Source organism: Neofelis nebulosa, chromosome 11 (genome assembly GCF_028018385.1).
Source record: "Neofelis nebulosa isolate mNeoNeb1 chromosome 11, mNeoNeb1.pri, whole genome shotgun sequence".
NCBI classification, from domain to species: Eukaryota; Metazoa; Chordata; class Mammalia; order Carnivora; family Felidae; genus Neofelis; species Neofelis nebulosa.
The window spans coordinates 45,440,325-45,461,435 of record NC_080792.1 but is presented as its reverse complement, the minus strand read 5'-3'; the positions used below and the strand labels follow the sequence as shown (position 1 = coordinate 45,461,435).

The 21,111-nt window shown below is 41.8% G+C and overlaps 1 protein-coding gene across 3 annotated transcripts; it reads right to left on the bottom strand.

Moving 5' to 3' along the window:
- Positions 1–6,598: 6,598 nt before the first annotated feature.
- On the bottom strand, positions 6,599–16,544 carry AQP4 (aquaporin 4). Of its 3 annotated transcripts, none has more exons than XM_058692451.1 (5): positions 16,411–16,544; positions 12,879–13,293; positions 11,799–11,963; positions 11,420–11,500; positions 6,599–6,982 (listed from the first exon to the last, which is right to left on the bottom strand). In XM_058692451.1, the coding sequence occupies exons 1-5, from the start codon at positions 16,440–16,442 to the stop codon at positions 6,704–6,706; spliced, it is 972 nt and encodes a 323-aa protein (XP_058548434.1). In that variant the 5' UTR covers positions 16,443–16,544; the 3' UTR covers positions 6,599–6,703. The 3 variants fall into 3 exon arrangements, with proteins under 3 accessions (XP_058548434.1, XP_058548436.1, XP_058548437.1); XM_058692453.1 differs by lacking the exon at positions 16,411–16,544 and adding an exon at positions 15,874–15,893; XM_058692454.1 differs by lacking the exon at positions 16,411–16,544 and adding an exon at positions 15,313–15,332.
- Positions 16,545–21,111: the final 4,567 nt, after the last annotated feature.

The following is a 21,111-nucleotide window of genomic DNA, read 5'->3' as shown; positions in this document are numbered from 1 at the left end:
TATGCTCTACCGACTAAGCCAGCCAGGTGCCCCAACGTTGTTTTCTTATTTGAGAACTTTTCTAAGATCTGTGATACTCCAGGTCTGTGGAACTGAAAATATTGCCCTTTATTGGTGTTGTATATAAGAATTTTCTCTTGCATGGATTTAATATATTTCTTGCCACCTAAGAAAGCATGGCTGATGGGAAATTAGACTGATAGATGAATGGGAGAAATGGGAGAACGTTGTGTGATTTAGGGAAATGAGATTAATTGGGATGTGAGTTCTAGTTTTTGCTTTACTCTTGGGTATCATCTTGGGTAATTTACTTAATCTCATTAACGCTTGTTTTTTTTTCATCTTTGGAAATGAAAATGATAGTAATGCTTACCCCACAATAAGCCTTGAAGCATAAATGATCGAGAGTAATATTTATAAATTATAAAGCCCCATATACATACTCATAATTGATAATTATTCTAATGCTTGCATTTCTCCTCTACCTATCTGACCCATGGCCAGGACTTTCATAAGGGAAGAAGGAATACAGGCTCTGATTGCCATATGTTCACAGATTAACTTAATGCCTCCAGATTGGAGTGTTTCTTGCATCCACTCATCCACCCATCCATCCATCCATCCGTTCACTATGCATTTACTGAGCTGTAACCATGTGCTATCACTCTGCTATGCATAAAGCTTTCAAAAATCAGTGCCATGGTTTCTCAGAGATTTCTGAATATGTGCATGTAGAAGAACTCAGCTTTCTTGTGTTCTCAATGTCTCCTTAAACCTGAGGAGTGACGACATAGAAAAAAGAAAAATATATTAGAATTATTCAGGTGACACATTGTTTTGGACATTTTCCAAGCAGGATAATTATCTAAAATCAGGCTGACATTTATATCTCTAGCCTCCCATGCTTGTTAAAAGACTTTTCTTGCTGAAATACTCATTGAGCTAAATTTCATCTAACATCTGGCCATTGTATAAATGTAGCAATGAAAACATGTCTTGTTGCCTACACAGTAGGTATAAATTTTAGAAATCCAATTAGTGTTTTATTCTTTCTGTGTATTTTTCTTTTATTTTTCTTTAGTGTTTGAGCCAATTTCAGGCTCCTCACTGAAACTATAAGAATTCAAATATTTAGCACACATCTACACAACAGAAAAAACCAACTGGATTGAGGAATAGTGCTTTGTAGTATCTCCTAGTGATCGTAAGATATTCCTTAAGTTCTTTATTCATTCATGCAACCGGCATATATTGAGCCAAATGTCAAGCCTGGTGCTCAATGCTGAGGGTGAGGGATACAGAATAAATAAAATACCATCTTAGCCCTTGAGAAGTTTAGTACCTAGCAGGGCAGACAGATACCTATACCAACTGTTTTCCTACAATGTGGAATAGTGCTATTGCTCTATTGATGAACGTGGGAGAATGCTGTAAGAGAAGTACATATCCACCTGGCTCCTAAGGCATCGCTCGCTACTCATCTGATGGGTTGCACACTACATAAATGATTGTCCTCAATCCTTCCCTGAGGGTCTCTAACCTCTCAAAATGGAGGAGCCTCTCAAACGAAGAGCCCAAGGGACTACTCACTGTGCCTACAGTACTCACTGTGCCTACATTATCCATCTGGGTGGGCACAATCTAGCGAATGCCTTGAGGATGGATCATCTATTTGGCAATACCAGCCTCTTCTGAGTCACAGTTGTTAAAGTCTTCACTTCTAGACTCACTGTAATGACAGTTGATAGTCAATGGCCTATTTTGCCTAGATGTGAACATTTAGAAGTAAGCCCGCTAAAGCATAATTTTTACTGTGTGCACCAGGACCTACCACAAGGCATCCTCTGCATGCTTTAAAAAAAATGCAAATTATTATACAGATTTCGCCACTCTTTCATTTGGTGTTGACTACACTCAAAAATCTAAAGGGCGCTCTTAAGATATAACTTGGAAAAACTTGAAAAAAAATTTTCAAACATTATCAAATGCAGTGCTTACCTTTTAAACATTAAAAGTTTATTTGCACAAACTTAGTAGTATGAGATACAACATAATTCATGGAAATCAGCAACAATGCTAATGCTTACTAGATTATTCCAAACATTAGACATTACAGTTTAAATCTCAACATTAGCTCTGACGTTGGAATAACATTTCAGTTAATAAATAATTGTGAATATGACCATATGTTCAGTTTATTCTCAGCAGTTTATCATGAATTACAATCATGATTTGGGTCATAAAAGTGATAAACAATTATGTCTTCACAAATTGCATGTTTATTTAATTAATCCTGAAGAGAATCTAAAAATATATTCTGATAGGTTATATAAATTAGGTGTATTTTTTAGCTTTTGGATTTTAACATGCCTGGGTAACACTGTAACTACTTTCATAGGGTACGGGCATTTGCAAAAGTGAGTGGCCACAGTTTTTCAGCCCTGAATTAAATGCCTTCTATGTATTTCAGAGAACTATGAATTCAAAAGTTACTGTTATTTTGGGGTGATCTATAAAGTAGTATAATACCAATGCATGCACACAAAATCTGTGGTAAAGAAAGTGAGTTTTGTTCATTATACTTTCCAGATAGTAGTCACGTCTTCCTAATAATGTTGTTGCCATAAACATATTAGGAAAGACAGAATAATATAAGATACATATTAGATATAAGATATTTATAAGATATTCTGAATTTGCACAATCTATAGTGCTTATAATAAGAAGTCATATTGGCCTTATATTGTCTTTTAAGGGTATCTCTTGAGCTCCTACTGTTATCTTCAGCTGTCACAAAGGCAATGGCTCTGTCAAATGCTGACAACATGTGGGGATAGTGTCAACATCCTGCAACAAAGGGCCTCGCCAGGATCAATTTTAGCATTTGAATTTGCTACTCTGTTTTGGAATTTTCCTGTTCATTATTGAATTTATTTATTTATTTATTTATTTATTTATTACATTTTTTGAAATGTTTATTTATTTTTTAGAGAGAGAGAGAGAGAGAGAGAGAGAGAGAGAGAGAGAGCAGGGCATGAGCAGGGGAGGGGCAGAGCTAGAATCTGAAGCAGGCTCCGGCTCTGAGCTATCAGCACAGTGTCCGATGCAGGGCTTGAACCCACTACCGTGAGATCATGACCTGAGCTGAAGTCAGATGCCTTACCCACTGAGCCACCCAGATGCCCCTGCTCATTATTGAATTTAAACCGGTAAGTAAGTTGCCTGGTTTCTTGGCCTAAGAAGAATATTATGTGCTATTTGGTATCAGACTTCTAATAATTAATCAGGTAGTTTAATGCTCTCATATATGTTATTCAAATATTTCTAATCTCCTTGTAAAATTTTCTAGACTGAGTGGCAGCTCTAGCTAGTACCTATCAACTGCATAAGGAAAAGAGTCCAAAAGTGTAAGAACTTATGAAAACCATCAAATAGTAGAAACAAAGTGTAGGGATCTTACATTCAGGCAATGAGTTAGGTACCAGAAAATACTTCCTTCCAGTGTAAAAGTTTAGGACTCTTTGAAGACAATGTCCAGTTCAACAGTGAAAAAATACATTCCAGTTCTGGGCCCCAAATATCTAAGAAAGCCTCCCCCCCCCCCCCCCCCCGAACGTAAAAATGACTCTTTATCTTTTGGTACACCTTTTGACAAACTATGTATCTTTTCAGTGTAGGGACCATCTTACAATTTGGGACGCGTGTTGTATTTTTCCATAGGGAAGAGGCGGTTGGCATTGCTTCCTGGCTTGGTATAATTCATTTATGTCCTTCCAGTTTTTTCTCTCTGATCTCTTTTCTGTATATCTGTCAGCAGCACTCTCCTGGGAGCAGCACGATGCACTTCATTAATAAGAAGGGATTAAAGGAAAAAGCCCTCGTCTCCTAATACACTTGGATAATTTGGTGCCATCCACAAGGCAATAGACCCCTGCTGCATAGATGTCATTAGAAAGGTACAATTTCATTACTTTTTAGTGGCAAAGCCTTGAGTGAAATACAAAATATGTTGTCTCATATGCAGGGGAAAAAAAGTGCTAAAGCTTTCATTCACTTCACGCCTCTAAAATAGTAGAATGCAAAAATATATTTTATGGGTTTTACATTTATACTGCCTTCCCTTAGTAGTCCTTGAAATCAAGCTTTTATTAAATACTGAGCAAAATCAAGGTTAAAAGAAAATTATTTACATTCTTAAATCCTAAATGAAATTCATGTATTTTTATTAACTAACACATACCTACTAAGTGCCAGGCACTCTATGGAAAACAAACTACAAAAACATCATTCATGCCTTTTTTTTTTTTTTATTACAGCACTAACTTATTAAATACTCTAACTGGAAGTGAGTATAAAAGTGAGTGCATAAGAAGTAAACCATATGGCTGAATAAAAATGATTGTAAGCCAGTAAATTGTAAGCGTATTCAAAAAAATCTGTTTAAGTTTCCCTTGCTAACCTCGCTTCCTTTTGAGCTAATATGCTTGCCGCTGGTTGATAGAATTGTCTTTTGAGCTGAACGCCAACCCCCCACCCTCGCCCCTATTTTAAGCCTTTAGTGGTATTTTGTGCAAACATTTGAACAGAAAAGTCACAAGGCATCCTTAGAATCTCACCCTACTTCTATAGAAGCAGCTCCAAACAGGAAAGGATGGGCCTCACTGGTGGAGGGTGTGGTTGGCCACACATCTGAGAAAGGCACCTGGGATTTAGGAATCTGCCATAAAAACAAACAAACAAACAAACAACCCCACCAATGGCACTCCCAAGCGCTGCACTGGAGTGATGACTCCCTGGGAAACTTGCACATCACTTTCCTAGCACCGAAGAGAGTCAGGTTTAACAGTGGTCCATTATCTCACTGCCACAGACACACAACTGCCATTAACACTAAAAAGTGGCACACAGTTGGAACGACGCATGGGAGAAGAAAGTCCTTGATTATCAGCTTATTTTAAGCCATTCTTTGCAGTGACGGGTGTTTGCTCCACTACTAGCTTTTGTTCAGTGAAATTGACATTTGCAGCTCTTTGTCTAAGATAAAGTTTAGGTTAAGATGATAGAGACTGGGGTTTCCAGAGACCATTCTCCCAACTTAAGGCACAGCAGTCCAGGAAGAGCAAAGTATTCTGACAAACGAGTCGGTAATGAAAATACTTTAAAGATGTATTTCATTATGACGTACAATATCTCTACAAATAAACGATTGGTCATCTAGTCAGCTTTGCATACAGAGTGTTCTGATGCCTTCTCCCTTTAGTCTGCAACCATGGCCTTCCTTGTCTCTCGTGCATTTTATTTTTTTTTTATTTTTTTTTATTTTTATTTTTTTATTTATTTTTGGGACAGAGAGAGACAGAGCATGAACGGGGGAGGGGCAGAGAGAGAGGGAGACACAGAGTCGGAAACAGGCTCCAGGCTCCGAGCCATCAGCCCAGAGCCTGACGCGGGGCTCGAACTCACGGACCGCGAGATCGGACCGCGAGATCGTGACCTGGCTGAAGTCGGACGCTTAACCGACTGCGCCACCCAGGCGCCCCTCTCGTGCATTTTAATTCATTAAAATATCATCACAGGCACGGTGAAGATTATCACCAAATCTCATGAGAAGTGACAGAGTGCAGAAACGGGGACAGGGACAGCCAGTTTTTATCTTTCAGAGTGAGCAGAGCTTAATCACAAAAAGTCAGGATTCAGCTAGTTATGTTCTTGTTATCAAAAAGAAATCTCAGCTAATGTTTAAGTATAGATAACCAAAGTCACAAACAAAACCCCCAGTTTTGCCAATAAATTAAAAAATATAAGCAAAATGGTTAAGTAGTTAAAAGCATAGATCGTTAACCTCATGCGGTGTATTTGAGGATGTGCACTGAAAACAGATCAACTCTTTGATTCCAGAATATGGATTGCCTCTTTCCTTATGATTTTTTTATAATGGTAATTTTTCCTCCACTCGCATAAGATCTTATGAGTCTGTTTGTCCTGAATCTTAATAGGAATTTCTTACGATTTGGATATTTTATTAGAAAAAACTAAAAAATATAAAGGGTTTCCGAACATTCCTCAAATTTCTGGGCTTTCCACATTACCCTGGGCACTGAAGAAGAGGAAGGAATATTATGAATTAGAGTTCAGGTTGAAAGCTGGGTATTTGAAATATAAATGGAAATAATTCATTAGCAATGACCCTTGTTAATATTCTTTTGCCGAGGTAGTTTTTAAGAGGGGGCTGCCCACAAAAGAGCTTGTTATATTTCCTCTGTTGAATGTGCATGATTCTGTGGCACATTGTTTTGGCTTACTGGAGAAAACACTCAAACGAGGATTGACAAATACCGGTTTCATGGTAGAGGAGGAATAAGCTGATAGGTATGTCTATAAGTTCTGTCAGGCAAGACTTAACCAAATCTTGATACTCATTTTAAACTGATAATTAATGAATGGCAACAAGATAAACTAGATGCCTATTTGCTTTGGGGACACTTTAAAAAGACCTCTCTTTTTAGATTTGGAATTCACAATAGGTTTCTTCCATTCCTCCTTGGTAGAATAGTGAAACATTTCTTGTCTAGACTGAATAATGAGGCAAGAAACAATGACCCTGCGCATGTCTAATTTATAACAAATCTGTTTCCTTAATGGGTGGAAGGAAATCTGAGGACAGTTCTAAGTGTTCCTGTCTGCTTTCAGTGCCATCTTCTAGTCATACTGAAGACAACACCTCTCCGGACGGGTCTTTCCCCTTCTTCTCCTCTCCCCGGTCAATGTCAATCACGTGCACTACTCCAGGTTTTGGGATCAGGTCATCAGTCTCTACCTGACTCCTGTTGTCCTCCACTTCCATGTAACTCCCCTTTGTTTGCTGGGCAGCTTTGCTGAAGGCTTCTTTAAAACGACGTTTGAGTTCAACATCTGGACAGAAGACATACTCGTAAAGCCCACCGGCGAGGACAGCTCCTATTATTGGTCCAACCCAATATATCTGGAGGAAAAGATGGAAGCATTATAGAATGAGCGTGGAGTAAAACTATTCCTTTGAACGACTCGTGAATAGAGAGCTTAGCTGGTTTACATTAAGAAAACAAATGTGTCGTGTGGAAGAAAGCAGAATTGGAAACACTATAAGAGAATACATCAAATGCACACCAGAGATCCATAAACTGCTAAATAGCATTTGAACAGAAAACAAGGAGACTGTTTTCTCTTTTCTTGCTTTCACTAATTACTTTCTTTCCATTTTCTGAGAGTCCTTAAAGTCAAGATAGCTCTTCTTTAGGGGTGTCTGGGTGGCTCAGTCAGTTAAGCATCTGACTCTTGGTCTCGGCTCAGACATCGGGCTCTGTGCTCACAGCACGGAGCCTGCTTGGGATTCTCCTTCTGCATCCCTCTGCCCCTCCCCCTCGCCCACATGCATGTGCATGCGCTGTCTCTCGAAAGAAAGAAAGAAACATTAAAAAACATATTAAGAAAAGATAGCTTCTCTTTGGTGGTACTGCACACTCAGTAGATGCAAAGAATTCTTCAAGTAAAATAGAAAAAAATTTCTAGAGAGTTATCTTATTTTCTTAATATTGCCATCATACATTGGCTTTCTGCATAATTGTGACCAATATACAGCTTTTATCAGTTGAGCTTTAGTTATTCAGTGGAGCATGATAAATGGAATCCCAGCTCCACTGCTTAGTAATTTGGTCAGTTTTTGTGTCAATTACTTGACTTCTTAAACCTTAATTTCCTCACCTGCAAAGTGGGAATTGTAATAATACGTACTTCATAGACTGTAAAAATTAAATTGAAACAATACTTGTAAAGTATTTGGTGGTTCTAATTTCATAGCAACCGGCTTCATTCCATGCTTCCTAGGCAATTCAAAGTTGTGTGTGAACAGGCTGGAGATGAGTCATTTTCTGTTTGTTACATGCTTTTCTTTCTTTAAAAAAATTTCTTTTCTTTTTTTTTTTTTTTTCAACGTTTTTAATTTATTTTTGGGACAGAGAGAGACAGAGCATGAACGGGGGAGGGGCAAAGAGAGAGGGAGACACAGAATCGGAAACAGGCTCCAGGCTCCGAGCCATCAGCCCAGAGCCTGACGCGGGGCTCGAACTCACGGACCGCGAGATTGTGACCTGGCTGAAGTCGGACGCTTAACCGACTGCGCCACCCAGGCGCCCCTAAAAAAAATTTTTTTTAACGTTTATTCATTTTTGAGAGAGAGATAGAGTGCAAGTGGGGGAGGGGCAGAGAGAGAGACACACACAGAATAGGAAGCAGGCTCCAGACTCCAAGCTGTCAGCACAGAGCCCGACGTAGGGCTTGAACTCACAAGCTTTGAGATCATGACCTGAGCCAAAGTCAGAGGCTTAACCAACCGAGCCACCGAGGCAACCTGTGTTTTTTACATGCTTTTCCTCCCTAAAATCTGATGATTTGATTTAACTGAAAACCTCGTGGTTTGTTCATTACTCTTCTTGCAGAGCACTTTCATCCTCATGGTTCTTACCATGGTCACTTGGTGCCAAAAATCCCACCTTGTCTCTTTGCGGCATCTGGGTGGCTCAGTTGGCTCAGTGTTTGACTCTTGATTTTGGCTCAGGTCATGATCTCATGGTCTGTGGGATTGAGTCCTGTGTCGGGTTCCATGCTGACTACAGTGAACCTACTTGGGATTCTCTCTTTCCCTCTCTCTCTCTGCCCCTCCCCTGCTCTTGAGCTCTCTTTCTTTCAAAAATAAATAAATAAATACACAAACAAAGAATCCAGTACTGAGTTTATGGATGGTGGTCAGTTGAGGCTTAGCAATTCCATAGGATTTTTAATCCAACATGGAAGCTTTTTATCGTATCGTTACTGTATCTAGAAAAAACTCAGTTTTGAGTTTTGGTAAACTTCAACATTTGCTTTAGAGCACGTATACGCTGCAGGATATTTGACACTCATTCAACAGATTCAATTAGGCAACAGAAACCTTGTTTATTGAGCCGGTTGTACTTAGCACTTTTCTTGTATTAACTCACATAATTCAAACAGCAACCTTTGAGGTAGATATTATTATTTTCCCTCTTTTATGAGTAAGAAAGCTGACACCCTGAGCAGATAAGAAGCTTGCTTAGGAGTTCATGCCTAACAAGTGCTTGAAATGGGATTTGAGGTCTTTGTGATTTCAAACCTCTCTTTTGAACTATTGCACTGTTTTCCATGATACTGCACTTATCTCGTTTGAAAAAAAATAGGAGAAATGCTTTTCTGGCTTAAGACACTTTCTGGAAGTTAATTCCACTTAGCATCCTCATTGCAAAATCTAAAGACAATTCAAAATTTAAGCTGGAGATGAGCACATATACTTAACGTGGAAAATACTGGTAGAGTGGTTGTGAGCACCAAGCTCCTATCTTGAACAGAAAGAAACCATGTAAGAGTTGCCCTTTCAAAGGAGAAATGAGAGCCCTCCTCTAAATGTCTTTGCTCTCTGTTCCTTTGGTACGAGCTCATTACAGATGGTCTATTCCACATGCTACAACTCCCACAAGGGAAACAAGGGTCTGCTAAATAATTATGATGCATTCCCCAAACACCTATGAAGAATACATCTGGCCACATGCTCTCCAAAAAGAGCAAATCTCAGTTTCAAGTTGCTATTCCAAAACAAAGTCAAAATGTACTTTAAAATGACTCTCAAAATGTATAAAGGTAAATAATTTTTATTGCTATAAATATAGATGTTATGTAAAGTATCAAGATGAAAACTAAAACAATGTCATTACACTACCTAGAAAATTCACCATTAATATTTTGATGTTATTCTAGTCTATCAACCAATCAGTCAATCAATCTGCAAATATGTTGTAAATTAGTTCTAAAATTCACACAATTATTGCTACAGAACGGACATTCATGTTCAGTAGGATTAAGTTTGTTATAAAATAGCTCTGCAATAAGGGGAAACATTTCATTCAGTCAACAAGGTAAAAAGTTTCCCACTATTTGAATTTTAGCTAGCTTACCACAACCAGTAGGTAATCATTAAAAACATACATTTCACCCCCATTTTAAAGTCCTCATCCATAGAATTAAAAGTTGCTATTTTTCTAAATTTTAATTACAAAAAAAGTTTGAATGTAAGAAGTTGAACTTCCAATTGTACTTCTACCATAATTAACTATATGCTGTCCATTAAAATGTTCCACTCATGTCAATGTGGCAAACATTTTGAGACATAAATGGAAACATCAGTGGCCAAATGACCAATCTCATGGATGGTATTACTGACATTCATTGTATAGCTGGGTGCAAAATCTTGCTTTGAACGCTGATGCTCGTTCTTTCACGATTGAAATTACTTTTAAAGACTCAGTACCCTTTTCTTAACTGTCAGTGCCCCTAGTAATGATGCCATATCCTCTTATTGGCAATGTGCACTATGGTTGAGTGGATGTAACTGGGTCAGTAACCGCTGTATGAATGAGATTCAAACACGAGTGACATGTTGTTACGGTCATGAATTAAAACTAAAAGTTGCGAAATAGCATTCACAACATATAAGTGACAACGGGAGTTAACCTTATTTGAGGCTGGCAGACATAAGTCCCATATCTCATATTTGTATTGGTTATTAGAAATTGGCATGTGAGTGGCCTTAAAACTGCTGCATTATTCATTTAAGGGATTTAAATGCCTGTGTTGTAAGAAACAATTGAAATAAAATTGATTGTGATATTTAAAAATGGATATCACTGCTCTCTGGAAGCGCTGCCACTGCATTATTAAGTAGGTTAGCCAGTGAGACTGGAAAGTGTGCCTCTTCTAAAGTCATTTGTGTGTCCAGGTACAGTTACGGTGATAATAGCATAAACATTTGCAACATCTAGTCCTCTCCATCTGTAGTTCAAGTGCTCCCAACTCACATACTATTAATTGGGCCCATGCTTTTGTAAACAAAAACTATAAATATTTTTGCTCTGGGCATTGCTTTTAAGCATTTCTTTCCTCTTCTTCTTCTTCTTCTTCTTTTTTTTTTTTTTTTTTTTTAATTTCTTGGTAGGTATATATTTTGTCATTGCCAGGAAGGCTTTACATTCAATTAAACACTATATTCACCACACTATCCTGATTTTCACTTGTTCCACATTGGCAGCCTCCATGCACAATGTATTCTGCTTCAGTCTATTAGATACGGTGCCCAGAGCAGTGCTTATATATAAAAAGAAAGGCTATTACTGAAGACCCAGGACAGATATAAGGTGAGATGTTCTACCGTAGATATGTGCTCGTCTCTCCCTGGTCTTTATGAAAGATGTAATAAAGTGGAGGGGGGGGGGTCAAGGTTGAGAGGAAGTAAGAAAACTAGTGGGCAAAGAAAAAAAAGAGCTACATGGGCAATTGTTAACTGCAGGAGGACAGGTACTATCGACATGATGGTTACCCAGTGGTTTTCCCAATTTCCCATGATAACCGCAGGTCCAAAGGATCGGGCAGGGTTCATGCTGGCACCAGTGTAATTGATCTATAGGGAAAACAACAACAACAAAAAACGACAACTTCAGACATTGCTGAAACAGGGCTAGTAACAGGAAGCATTCATTGCAATTTGCTACCATTTGCCAAGTCAGTTAGAGGAACTGTCAAGACGTTAGCAGCCATATCAACCTTCTCATCATAAAGTTAGCAAAATCATCACCTAACGTGGACAGACGTGGCTGGATACTAAAGAACTACAGCTGTAAAACACAATATCTTTAGGCCAGCTCTAGGGTGACGATAAATGAAATGAATCAATTATTTAAATGGACTTGGAAACTTACTGCAAATAAATGTCCAATTGCCACAGAAAATCCAATTGCTAAAGCTACTGAACCAGTGACATCAGTCCGTTTGGAATCACAGCTGGCAAAAATAGTAAACACCAGCTGAAATGTGATTATCAACTCCACCAGGAGACCGTGACCAGCAGAAAGACTTCCATGAACCTAGAAAGAGAAAAATGCTCTATCTGAATTGAAGCATGATTACATTTTCTATGAGAACATATTATTGTGAAAGGCATATTTCATCACTGGAAAAAGCAATGGTTAATTTGAGTCATCTATTCTACCCCACGAGTGAGACAACCGCCCCCCCCCCCAACCGGCTGCATCCAAAAAAAAAAAAAAAAAAAAAAAAAAGGAATAAATTTCCACTCATTTTGGGCCATCACAGATAATTAATTACTCTTACAATGACCAAGCCGGAATTTGTGCTGAATGTCCTTTTCTACAAAGGAAGCAAAATGTGCCACTGCTGCACTTAACTTATAAAGGAGTTTCTTGAGAGTCTTGTAATTTTATAAGGCGATGATTAAATCCATTAATTAGGTTTAAATTAATTAATATATATTTCAATTAAAATTTAAACTGTGTGCGGTTTTTAAATCAATCTAGTGCTGAGCTAACAACTGATACTCCTAATCAGTTAAGAACAAAACTAGGATCAAATGCCAATTTATTTTTTTAAGTGTGGTCCTTGATGTAGATCATTTTAAGTCTCACGAACATGACCAGAAACAAAATTTAGTGAGCCAACCAATGGCTGTAATAAAAATTCCTTAAGCTAAATATATAGTCTAGTATAGTCACGGGGATGGGAGCGAGAGAGAGGAAAAAAACACCATTTTTGTGTCACCTAGACTTAATAATATTGAAGTCACTCCATATAGCAAACGATGATAATATATGGATACGCTCAATGTTGCTGGGATCAGTTTCCCCCCTGTCAAGAATCGTCAGAAATTCCCTGGGAATAAATTTGCAATTTTAGAAAAGTCTCTCAGGCCACCGGGGTGGCATTTAGCAGAGTCTGCAAGAAGCTTGGAATCCTAGTTTGAAAATGCGAGCTAAAGATGCTACCGTGGTGACCCCCAAGCCCCCCACCACACTGGGAGGTGTGACGAGGTAGAGAATCCCAGCTCCGATGATGGCGCCCAGGCACTGTGCGGCGACGTAGAAGACAGACTTGGCGATGCTAATCTTCCTGGTGCACACCATGGCCACTGTCACAGCAGGGTTGATGTGGCCACCGCTGATGTGGCCAAAGCACTGTACCATAGTTGCAATGCTGAGCCCAAAGCAAAGGGAGATGAGAACCATGTCGACAGGTAAGGGCTTTTCCGTTCCACCCCAGTTGATGGTGGATCCCAGGCTGAGGAGAACAAAGATAAGCATGGCCAGAAATTCCGCTGTGACTGCCTTCCAGAAAGCTTGAGTCCAGACCCCTTTGAAGGCCACCATGATGCTCTCTCTTCTACACAAAGGTCCACACTTACTGAAAAGAAAACAAGTTGATATCAGAAGCTATCAAATCAAGGTTCGTGAATTTGGGTGAAGACTCGGGGCCTGTAGTCTTGCCCTTCTGTGGGGAAGGGCCCCCTCAAAGGTTATTTGATACCAGGAAAGAATGCTTCCAGAAAACCTTCTTAATTAACGAATTAATTGTCCCCTGTTATTCTAGCCTCCTTTTATATAACATTCGAAGCTCAGCCAGTTTCCCTGATTTGCCCCTAAAAAGGAAAATGTCTAAATCAAGTTTCTTAAAGAATTAAGAATGAAATGTATTTACCTCCCAGCAAGAGCTAATTCCCTCAGAGCAAGGTTTTGAGTTTCAGTGTACTTTTAACATGCTGTTTATATTTTGAACGTAAAGCGATTCAAAAAAAGGGCGGGGGGGGGGAGGTCATTTGCAGTTTTGCACTTTATTGCTCAAAATGGCATTCTGAAAGTGGATTTGTGGAGCGTGATTCTCCTCTGCCCCAGCAGAGACTGCGGATTTAGAGGAGAGGCCAGCGAGGAGGCCGGGAATGCCGAAGTCTGTCTTTCCAGAAGGTGAAGTCGTTAGGGGGCGGGGAGCTGGCAGGGACGGTGGGAACCGGCGGGGCCTGAGCGGGGGCAGGGACGCTCCCTCCGTCTCCCCTGCGGGCCTGGACGCGCGGCACTAGGACGCGTCGGCCGCGGGCCCCGGGCCCCGGGGGAGCGGCCACCCCTGGGCCGGTGCCAGGCCCCGGGGCAGCGGCCAGGTGGACAAACAGCAGCCTCCAGGCGCGCGCCCCGCCCTCGTCCCCGGCGTCCCCGCGGCCGCGCCTGGGAAAGCTGCATCCTGGCTCCACGGTGCTTCTGCAGTGCGAGGGGACAGTCCCTCCTCGTCTGACCCTCTCTCGACCCCTGACGTTACCCTTCAGAGACACCTTCTCAATGTGATCCCGGAGGCGGGAGTAGGAGCCCCGGGCACCCCGCCCGCGCCCTCCAGGGGGCAGCCGAGTGCGGGGACGTGGAGCCCCGCGGGGTGGCGGGAGCGCTGGGCAGGGCGCGGGGCGGGGGACAGTGGTCCTCAGAGCAGAAGGCTCCACGGACAGCGACTGTTCTCCAGCGTCTTCTTGGCGGCCGTCTCCTACTTCTGCTTGGCCCTGAAAGTCGGGGGGCTTGCCACTTCTGGGGGATCTTGTGGCAGCGGGGACCTGGGTGGGGAGCGGGGAGGAGGGTGCGGTACAGCAAGACAGCCACCGAGAGGGAATACTTTGTTCCTCCAGTCTGTTTTCCTCATACTGTCTGAGGATCTTTGGAGCTGAGAAAGGATGGGGTTTGAGGATATTAATGCCCAGTGCTCATTTGGGCAAGAAATGGCTAGAATTCCCGATGTGGGGGTCAATGACACTGGTTACTCCATTATTCAAGGCATTTGCTCTTATCCTTTGCCTGTTAGAGTCGTGAGAGCGAAGGAGTGTGGAGGACATTTAGCAGAGACTTTTTGATCACCAGAGGACAATGAAAAGGGTTAGGCAAGAAAGTCAAAGTCAAGCATTTGAACAGATTAGAGTTATTAGAGCTTTCCCCTTGATGTATTATTGAAGAGGAACTGCCCCTCCCGCCCCCCCCCCCCCCCTTATTGTCCCCAGGAGCCTGGGTTCTGGATGAACAGTAGGGAAATGCTGTGCCAAAAAGGGCTAGGGGAACTCTCCCTTGACCTTTAGGATCTCAAGTCAGCCTCTGCTTTGATATGGAGCTTTGCCTCAGAGTTGGAAAGAGAAACCCATTTTCTGCCCAAGTCGGGGGTGGGGGGGAGGTAGCTCCAGAAGGGGGACAGCCAGCCCTGTCCCAGGTGTCCCTTGCCTGTGAGCTCCTCTAAGTGAATCATGTAATTACAAGAAAACCCAGCTGGGAGGACAATGACATCATATTCCCTAGAGGAAGAGAAAATAAAGAGACAAAACAGCACTTGGAACAGGACAGGGAGTATGCTCTGGGAGAGACATTAAAAGTATCCCAAAGGGGAGAAACTCCAAGAACTTACAAATTGAAAAAGAAGCTAGGAAGGTGGCTTCTGAACTCACCAGCAGCCCTCGGCGGCAGCCGGAAGGGGGGTGGGGGGGAGGGCAAGATGCCGCCACAGGTGCTGGTCGTCTGTGACTGGATTAAGTGGGAAAAATGAAGAGCACAAAGCAGGGAGCTAGGGAGGCTGGTGGGCAGGAAGCCTCAGGTCCCTTACGAAGGCGAAGGCGGAGGCATGGATCACCAGGAGAGGCGGGCCCTGGCAGAAGGGCTCCTCCCTGCTACACCCCTTCTCTGTCACTTTCCCCAGTCCCCCCGAATTCTCTCTCCCAGCCCATTCTCTCATGCCTCTCCAGAGACCTGATTTAAGAAACTCAGTTGCTCTTTCAACTTCAAATTTTCATCAGCCAGAGAAATGAAAACAACAATAACAACAACGATGACACCCCGAATAGATAAATAGGCTCCTTAACAGTGATTTTAGCTTTTTTTGGAAAGCCCACAAAATCTGATCTCCTTCCAGCGCAGACCGAACAGCCTCAGTTAGCCCGAACCCCAAAGTTTCCAGGCAGCACATACATACCCCTGACCTCACAAGTGCTCCCCTCAGCGGAGTCTGTCATAGCTCCTGTTATTATCAGCAATGTTCCCTTATGTGTTCGCACTCACTGGAAATGGATCAACACCATTTGTTTTGCTTCCTTCGCCCCAGAACAAAGGGGGTTTGTTGATGTGCCCGGGTTGTACTGAACCGGACACATTACTTTCTAGCTGAACACACAGCGTGATCCGCTTCTGGACAGCTGAGCCTCTGGGTGAGTAATTTTTCTGATGAAAAATACTGCAGATAGATTTTACCTCCATAGGGTAATTTTCCTGTGCATGCACAGGTCTTGAATATGTGGAGGCTTTTGCAGCAAAGCATCCTTTTTTCCCCCTTCTACCTTCTCTATGCCTCTCTTATGAACACGCCCAATACCCAGATCTATAAGCATCGTCTACCTGCCCTACGATTTCCTTCTAGATTCTGTCTGAGAAGGCACATATATTTATAATAAAAGAGTCAGAGTTTCATCTTTTAGCCCTGAGCTTTGTTCCCTTAAGGCAAAGAAGGACTTACCCCCACTGCCTTGCTTCAGGTCTGCCACTCATGCCTTCCCTGGCCAGAGTGCAGCTCTCATTGCCTGCCCCACAGCTCCCAGTGCACTGGGAGTCAGATTACGGCCACTTGTCTGATTGGGTTTTTGGAGTGAAGGGGTGGAAAGACTCTGTACCATGTGGCAATCGTCGAGTTATATTTGAACTTGAAATAACTTTTCTCTACCTGATCCCTGTAGACACAGGGCATTTCAGAAACACAAAACGTTTGCTTACACTGTATTTCTTTAGCCGGTAATCTTTGAAAACGAGGACTTCCCCCAATTTGTATTTCAACTCTTCTCACCACAAAGGATTGCTGAGAATTGGTCTTGTTTGGTTGCGTGTTGTAGGCAGATTTGGGCAGCCATGAGAAAACAGATTTGTGTTATCCAGCAGTTGAGATGAATTGAGATCTAGGCTGTAGTGCATTTGCTGTTGAGGGGCTAACTATCCAATGGGTTCTATTAGAAGTTTTTGACCTGAGAAGCAGCACAACAGAGAAGTCCATGTGTAGCCTGGGCAGCTCTGATTTGGACGATAGGGAAATAGGAAAAATAGGAAACAAGACTTCCAAGGTGCTCCTCTGACTGTTACATTAATAATAATTGCTGGGTATGGAGTAGCAAATTTAAAAATATGCAGGTTGGGTGGGGACAAAATTTTTGGAAATCGTAGGTAAATTTGATATCTACAAACCTAGGGACCAGACTGCATCATTTGTGGGGCCCAGTGCGGAACGAATGCATCACAATGACAGTTTTTTGTTTTCTTGTCTCATTTGGGGACCTAAGATTTGGAAATGGGTGAAAAGCTATTAGAAAGAGGAATTAAAATTTTGAGGGTGAATGTCAGAGGAGCATTTTATTATTGTGTCAAGCATTCTCAGATAATAGAGATTGAATTTACACCCTTAAGAATGTGGTTACACACTGATGGTTGTCCATGTTGGGGGTGGGGGGATGGTGTTGGTTTGGCCTTCTTAAAATGTGCTCCCTGAAGGTAAGAATAAATTCTGATGAGAAGTGAAGGGAGCATTTATGCGACTCTGCAAAGAATGCTTAAAACATTTCATGTTGATTGTTTAAAAATTTTTTTTTTAACATTTATTCATTTTTGAGAGACAGAGAGAGACAGAACATGAGTGGGGGAGGGGCAGAGAGAGAGAGAGAGAGAGAGACAGAATCCAAGGAGGCTCCAGGCTCTGGGCTGTCAGCACAGAGCCCGATGTGGGGCTCGAACCCACCAACCATGAGATCATGACCTGAGGCAAAGTCGGAAGCTCCACTGACTGAGCCACCCAGGCGCCCCTCCTGTTGATTCTTAAAGCTGTTTACCGCTCCGATTTTAGAGTGCGATTTAAACAATGGGTCACAAATGTTTTTTAAAAATTTGAAAACTTTGACTTTCTACACAGATGTGCTAATTGCTCTGACCCTACGAACACTGAGTCAGATGGGACTGTGAGGCCTATGAACCCGAGGAATGACGCTTCAGTGTTTAGATTCTTCCTTGTGAATGAAGCCTGTGGTCAGTCATATCTACAGAAACCCACAAAGCGTGGTGATCCCTTAGGGCTGCCCATTGTTCAGGGGACAATTTTCAGGTCCACTTTTTGCAGGTTGCCCTAGGCTCATTAGCATTCACTCCTTGGCCTTGGCAGTTCCCGTCACCATTTTACAAAGTGCCAGCAAAAAACTTGGTTACCACGGTTTCTCAGACTCTTTGCCTTTCTTCTGGCTGGCTGATCACCGCCCTGGTAGCATGTGTTGACAGTTCAGTTCCTAAGGGATGGCTGTTCCCAACAAGGGAAGAGCCACCCTAATTGGCACCGACTTGGGCACTTATTAGTACTCTCAGCAGAGTGGCTGAAAAGTGACCAGAGATTAACCCTTCACCTACTGGGGTTAGTTTTTCTTATCAGGTATTAGTTATCGTCTTTTTTATTTTATATTTGAGAAGGAATTATTGATTCTCCTGCAACACTAATAATCGGCTGCTTGCCTGGCTTTGCTTTGGACTAGGGACAGAGTCTCCAGTAGGGTTGTCTAGGGTGATGCATGCAGGATAATGTTGGAAGAAAGCAGCATCAGTGCCCTTGTGAGGATGGTGTGGGCAGCATGAGGCAAGAACCTTGGTGAACATAAGTAAGACCTTCTAAGTTGATCTGTTTTGAACTGGCCTGGACCCTGAGCCAAATGAGATTTGGAATCTAAAAATTTTTTTCTATTGCTAACTTGAAAAGGGCCTAATTTATTTAAAAATGGAATAACAGTTTACTGATTAAATCTTCTTGACTTTCTTAATGTACAGTGCTATGATCTTTGCGGGGAGAAGGATAGTAATGTGGCACATTGATTTAAAATCAATGTTCTTGGGGAGCTTGGTGGCTCAGTTGGTTGAGCATCTGACTCTTGATTTTCCCTCGGATCGTGATCCCAGGGTCCCGACACCAAGCCCCATGTCGGGCTCTGTGCTGAGTTCGGAGCCTGCTTGGGATTATCTCTTCCTCTGCCCCTCTCCCTAGCTCACGTGCACGCTCTTTGTCTCAAAATAAAAAATAAAATAAAATAAGATAAAATAAAATAAAATAAAATAAAATCAGTATCCTATGCCAGGCAAACTTGTGAGTTTTTCGCTGAAAAGCCTTGTGCAGTTGTAGCTTAGTAACATCTGAGAAAAATGAGAGAAGAGTAAATGAACATTTCAAGAGTACTCAGCAAAAACTAGCTGATTGACACACGTTGCTTCCACATTTTTAATCTACCACACCATGCTGTTTTCTTTTGGTGCTGATGTATGTCTTTGGGATTTGTGGACTCCTTCTCCCACCCTTGCCCTCAGAACTTTTAATATTTCTTCATGTATTCAGAGATTGAAGACTAACACAGAAGCACTAAAAATGCCAGCAATGCCTCAGTACCAGACGGAAGTGTCTCCAGGCTGGTAGGGGCAGATTCAATCCTAAGTCATAAATCTTATTTTGCTTTTCATGAATCTCAGCATCATGAATTCTCCCCAGAGCACTTATATATCAGGATGTTCATTAAAAACAAACAAACAAACAAACAAACAAACAGAACAACAGCAGCAGCAGCCACAACCACAACCCTCACAACAAAGGGCTTTAATAGAGCTTTGTTCCCTTTTCAAAGAGATGTTGCCCTACTGAGATGTTACAATTCAGAATGGCTTCCAGAAATACAGTTCACCACCAAAAGAGTAAAATAATAATTAAAAAAAAAAACACAAAACCATCAAGGAACCAAAACGCTTGGCTTAGTCTCCCAGTTCTCAGTGGGGTGAATCTGAGAAAACTCGGGTCTTTCCAATGGATGTGGCAACTTTTGTGGATAATCTCGCCCCTGCCCCCCATGCTCCATGGATCCAGGTTTTCCCGTTTGGTACAGCAGGCACATTTTCCTTGATTCAGATCCAGCCGGACTCTGCTTTGGCTGGGGAGTTGTACTCCGCTGACATTTAAGGCAGGAATTCCCTGGGAAAATAGTCAAGAGATTCTTTTGGTGCTGCTGGCGGGGCTCCAAAGGGTTTAGGGTTCCCCACTCTAGGCGAATGGGGAGAAAGACAGGGAGGGAGGGAAAGAGAAACAGAAGGACTTTATTGAGTGACTGTATTTCATCTGAAACTTGCACAAAAAAACAGAAATGTGGTTGGATGACTGGATACTTTTCTTCCCCCTTATCTCTCACCCAGCTATTATGACAGTTCAGAGTTTGGTTGGGCATTTTAAAGGCCACTCAGACATCCATAGTTGAAAATCAATTCTCTGGGAAGCAAAGGACTTTGGGATCTAATGGGTCAGACCAAAACGTTTTAAATGATCAATAATCGAAGTGTGGTCTGTAGTAATAATTGTTCCAACATTTAAATTAAATTTGAACATAATAAGAAGTAAGCCCCACATTTTGGTGATTATTAGCACCCATTATTCTGAAGGCTCAGAATCCTCATGTTTTTAATAGACTAACGTAGGTATTCCTAGTTTCAAGAAAAGAGCAAGATGTTTACAATTTTGTGCACAAGGAAGTTGTGATTGAGCCGGGTGGGGGGGGGGGTCGACCAAAAAACTAGGCACTTAAAAAATACTTTGGAGTAATGCTAGAAACAGAACATTTTCTAAAAAAGGAACAGAAATGGTCATAATCTGTGATCACAAAAAAAATGTGACTGACAGTCATAGAAATTCCCATGGATGAGACTTCTAATAATTCAGACAAAACTGAATCCTAAATCGTCACAGGTCCTTCTTTTTGACCTCTGTAATTCCTTTTTTTTTTTTACATTATTGCCATTGGAAGAAATGTACACCTGAAGAAATTTACAGGGCCTCTTGGAGGTGACACATTTCTTCATGACTTCGCCTCACCTGAATGTTCTTCTCCCCAGCCACACCTTGGTCTGTCTGCCTGCTGTGGGGGTCACACTGTGGCCACATCCTGCCGGCTCCTGCCTCTCAAGAGCCAACTGAGGTGCTGTCTCGTCTCCAATCCCTTTCCCTTCTGTCTTTGCCACACGATCCTCTGACTCTCTTTTAAACACTCCTTAACATTTATCTACTCCCAGAAGCATGCCTGTCGCCAACTAGACAGTAGCCACTTAACAAACCCTTGGCGACCTCAAGGCTCTGTGATACTCTGCAGTCATGACTAGATGATGTCTTTGT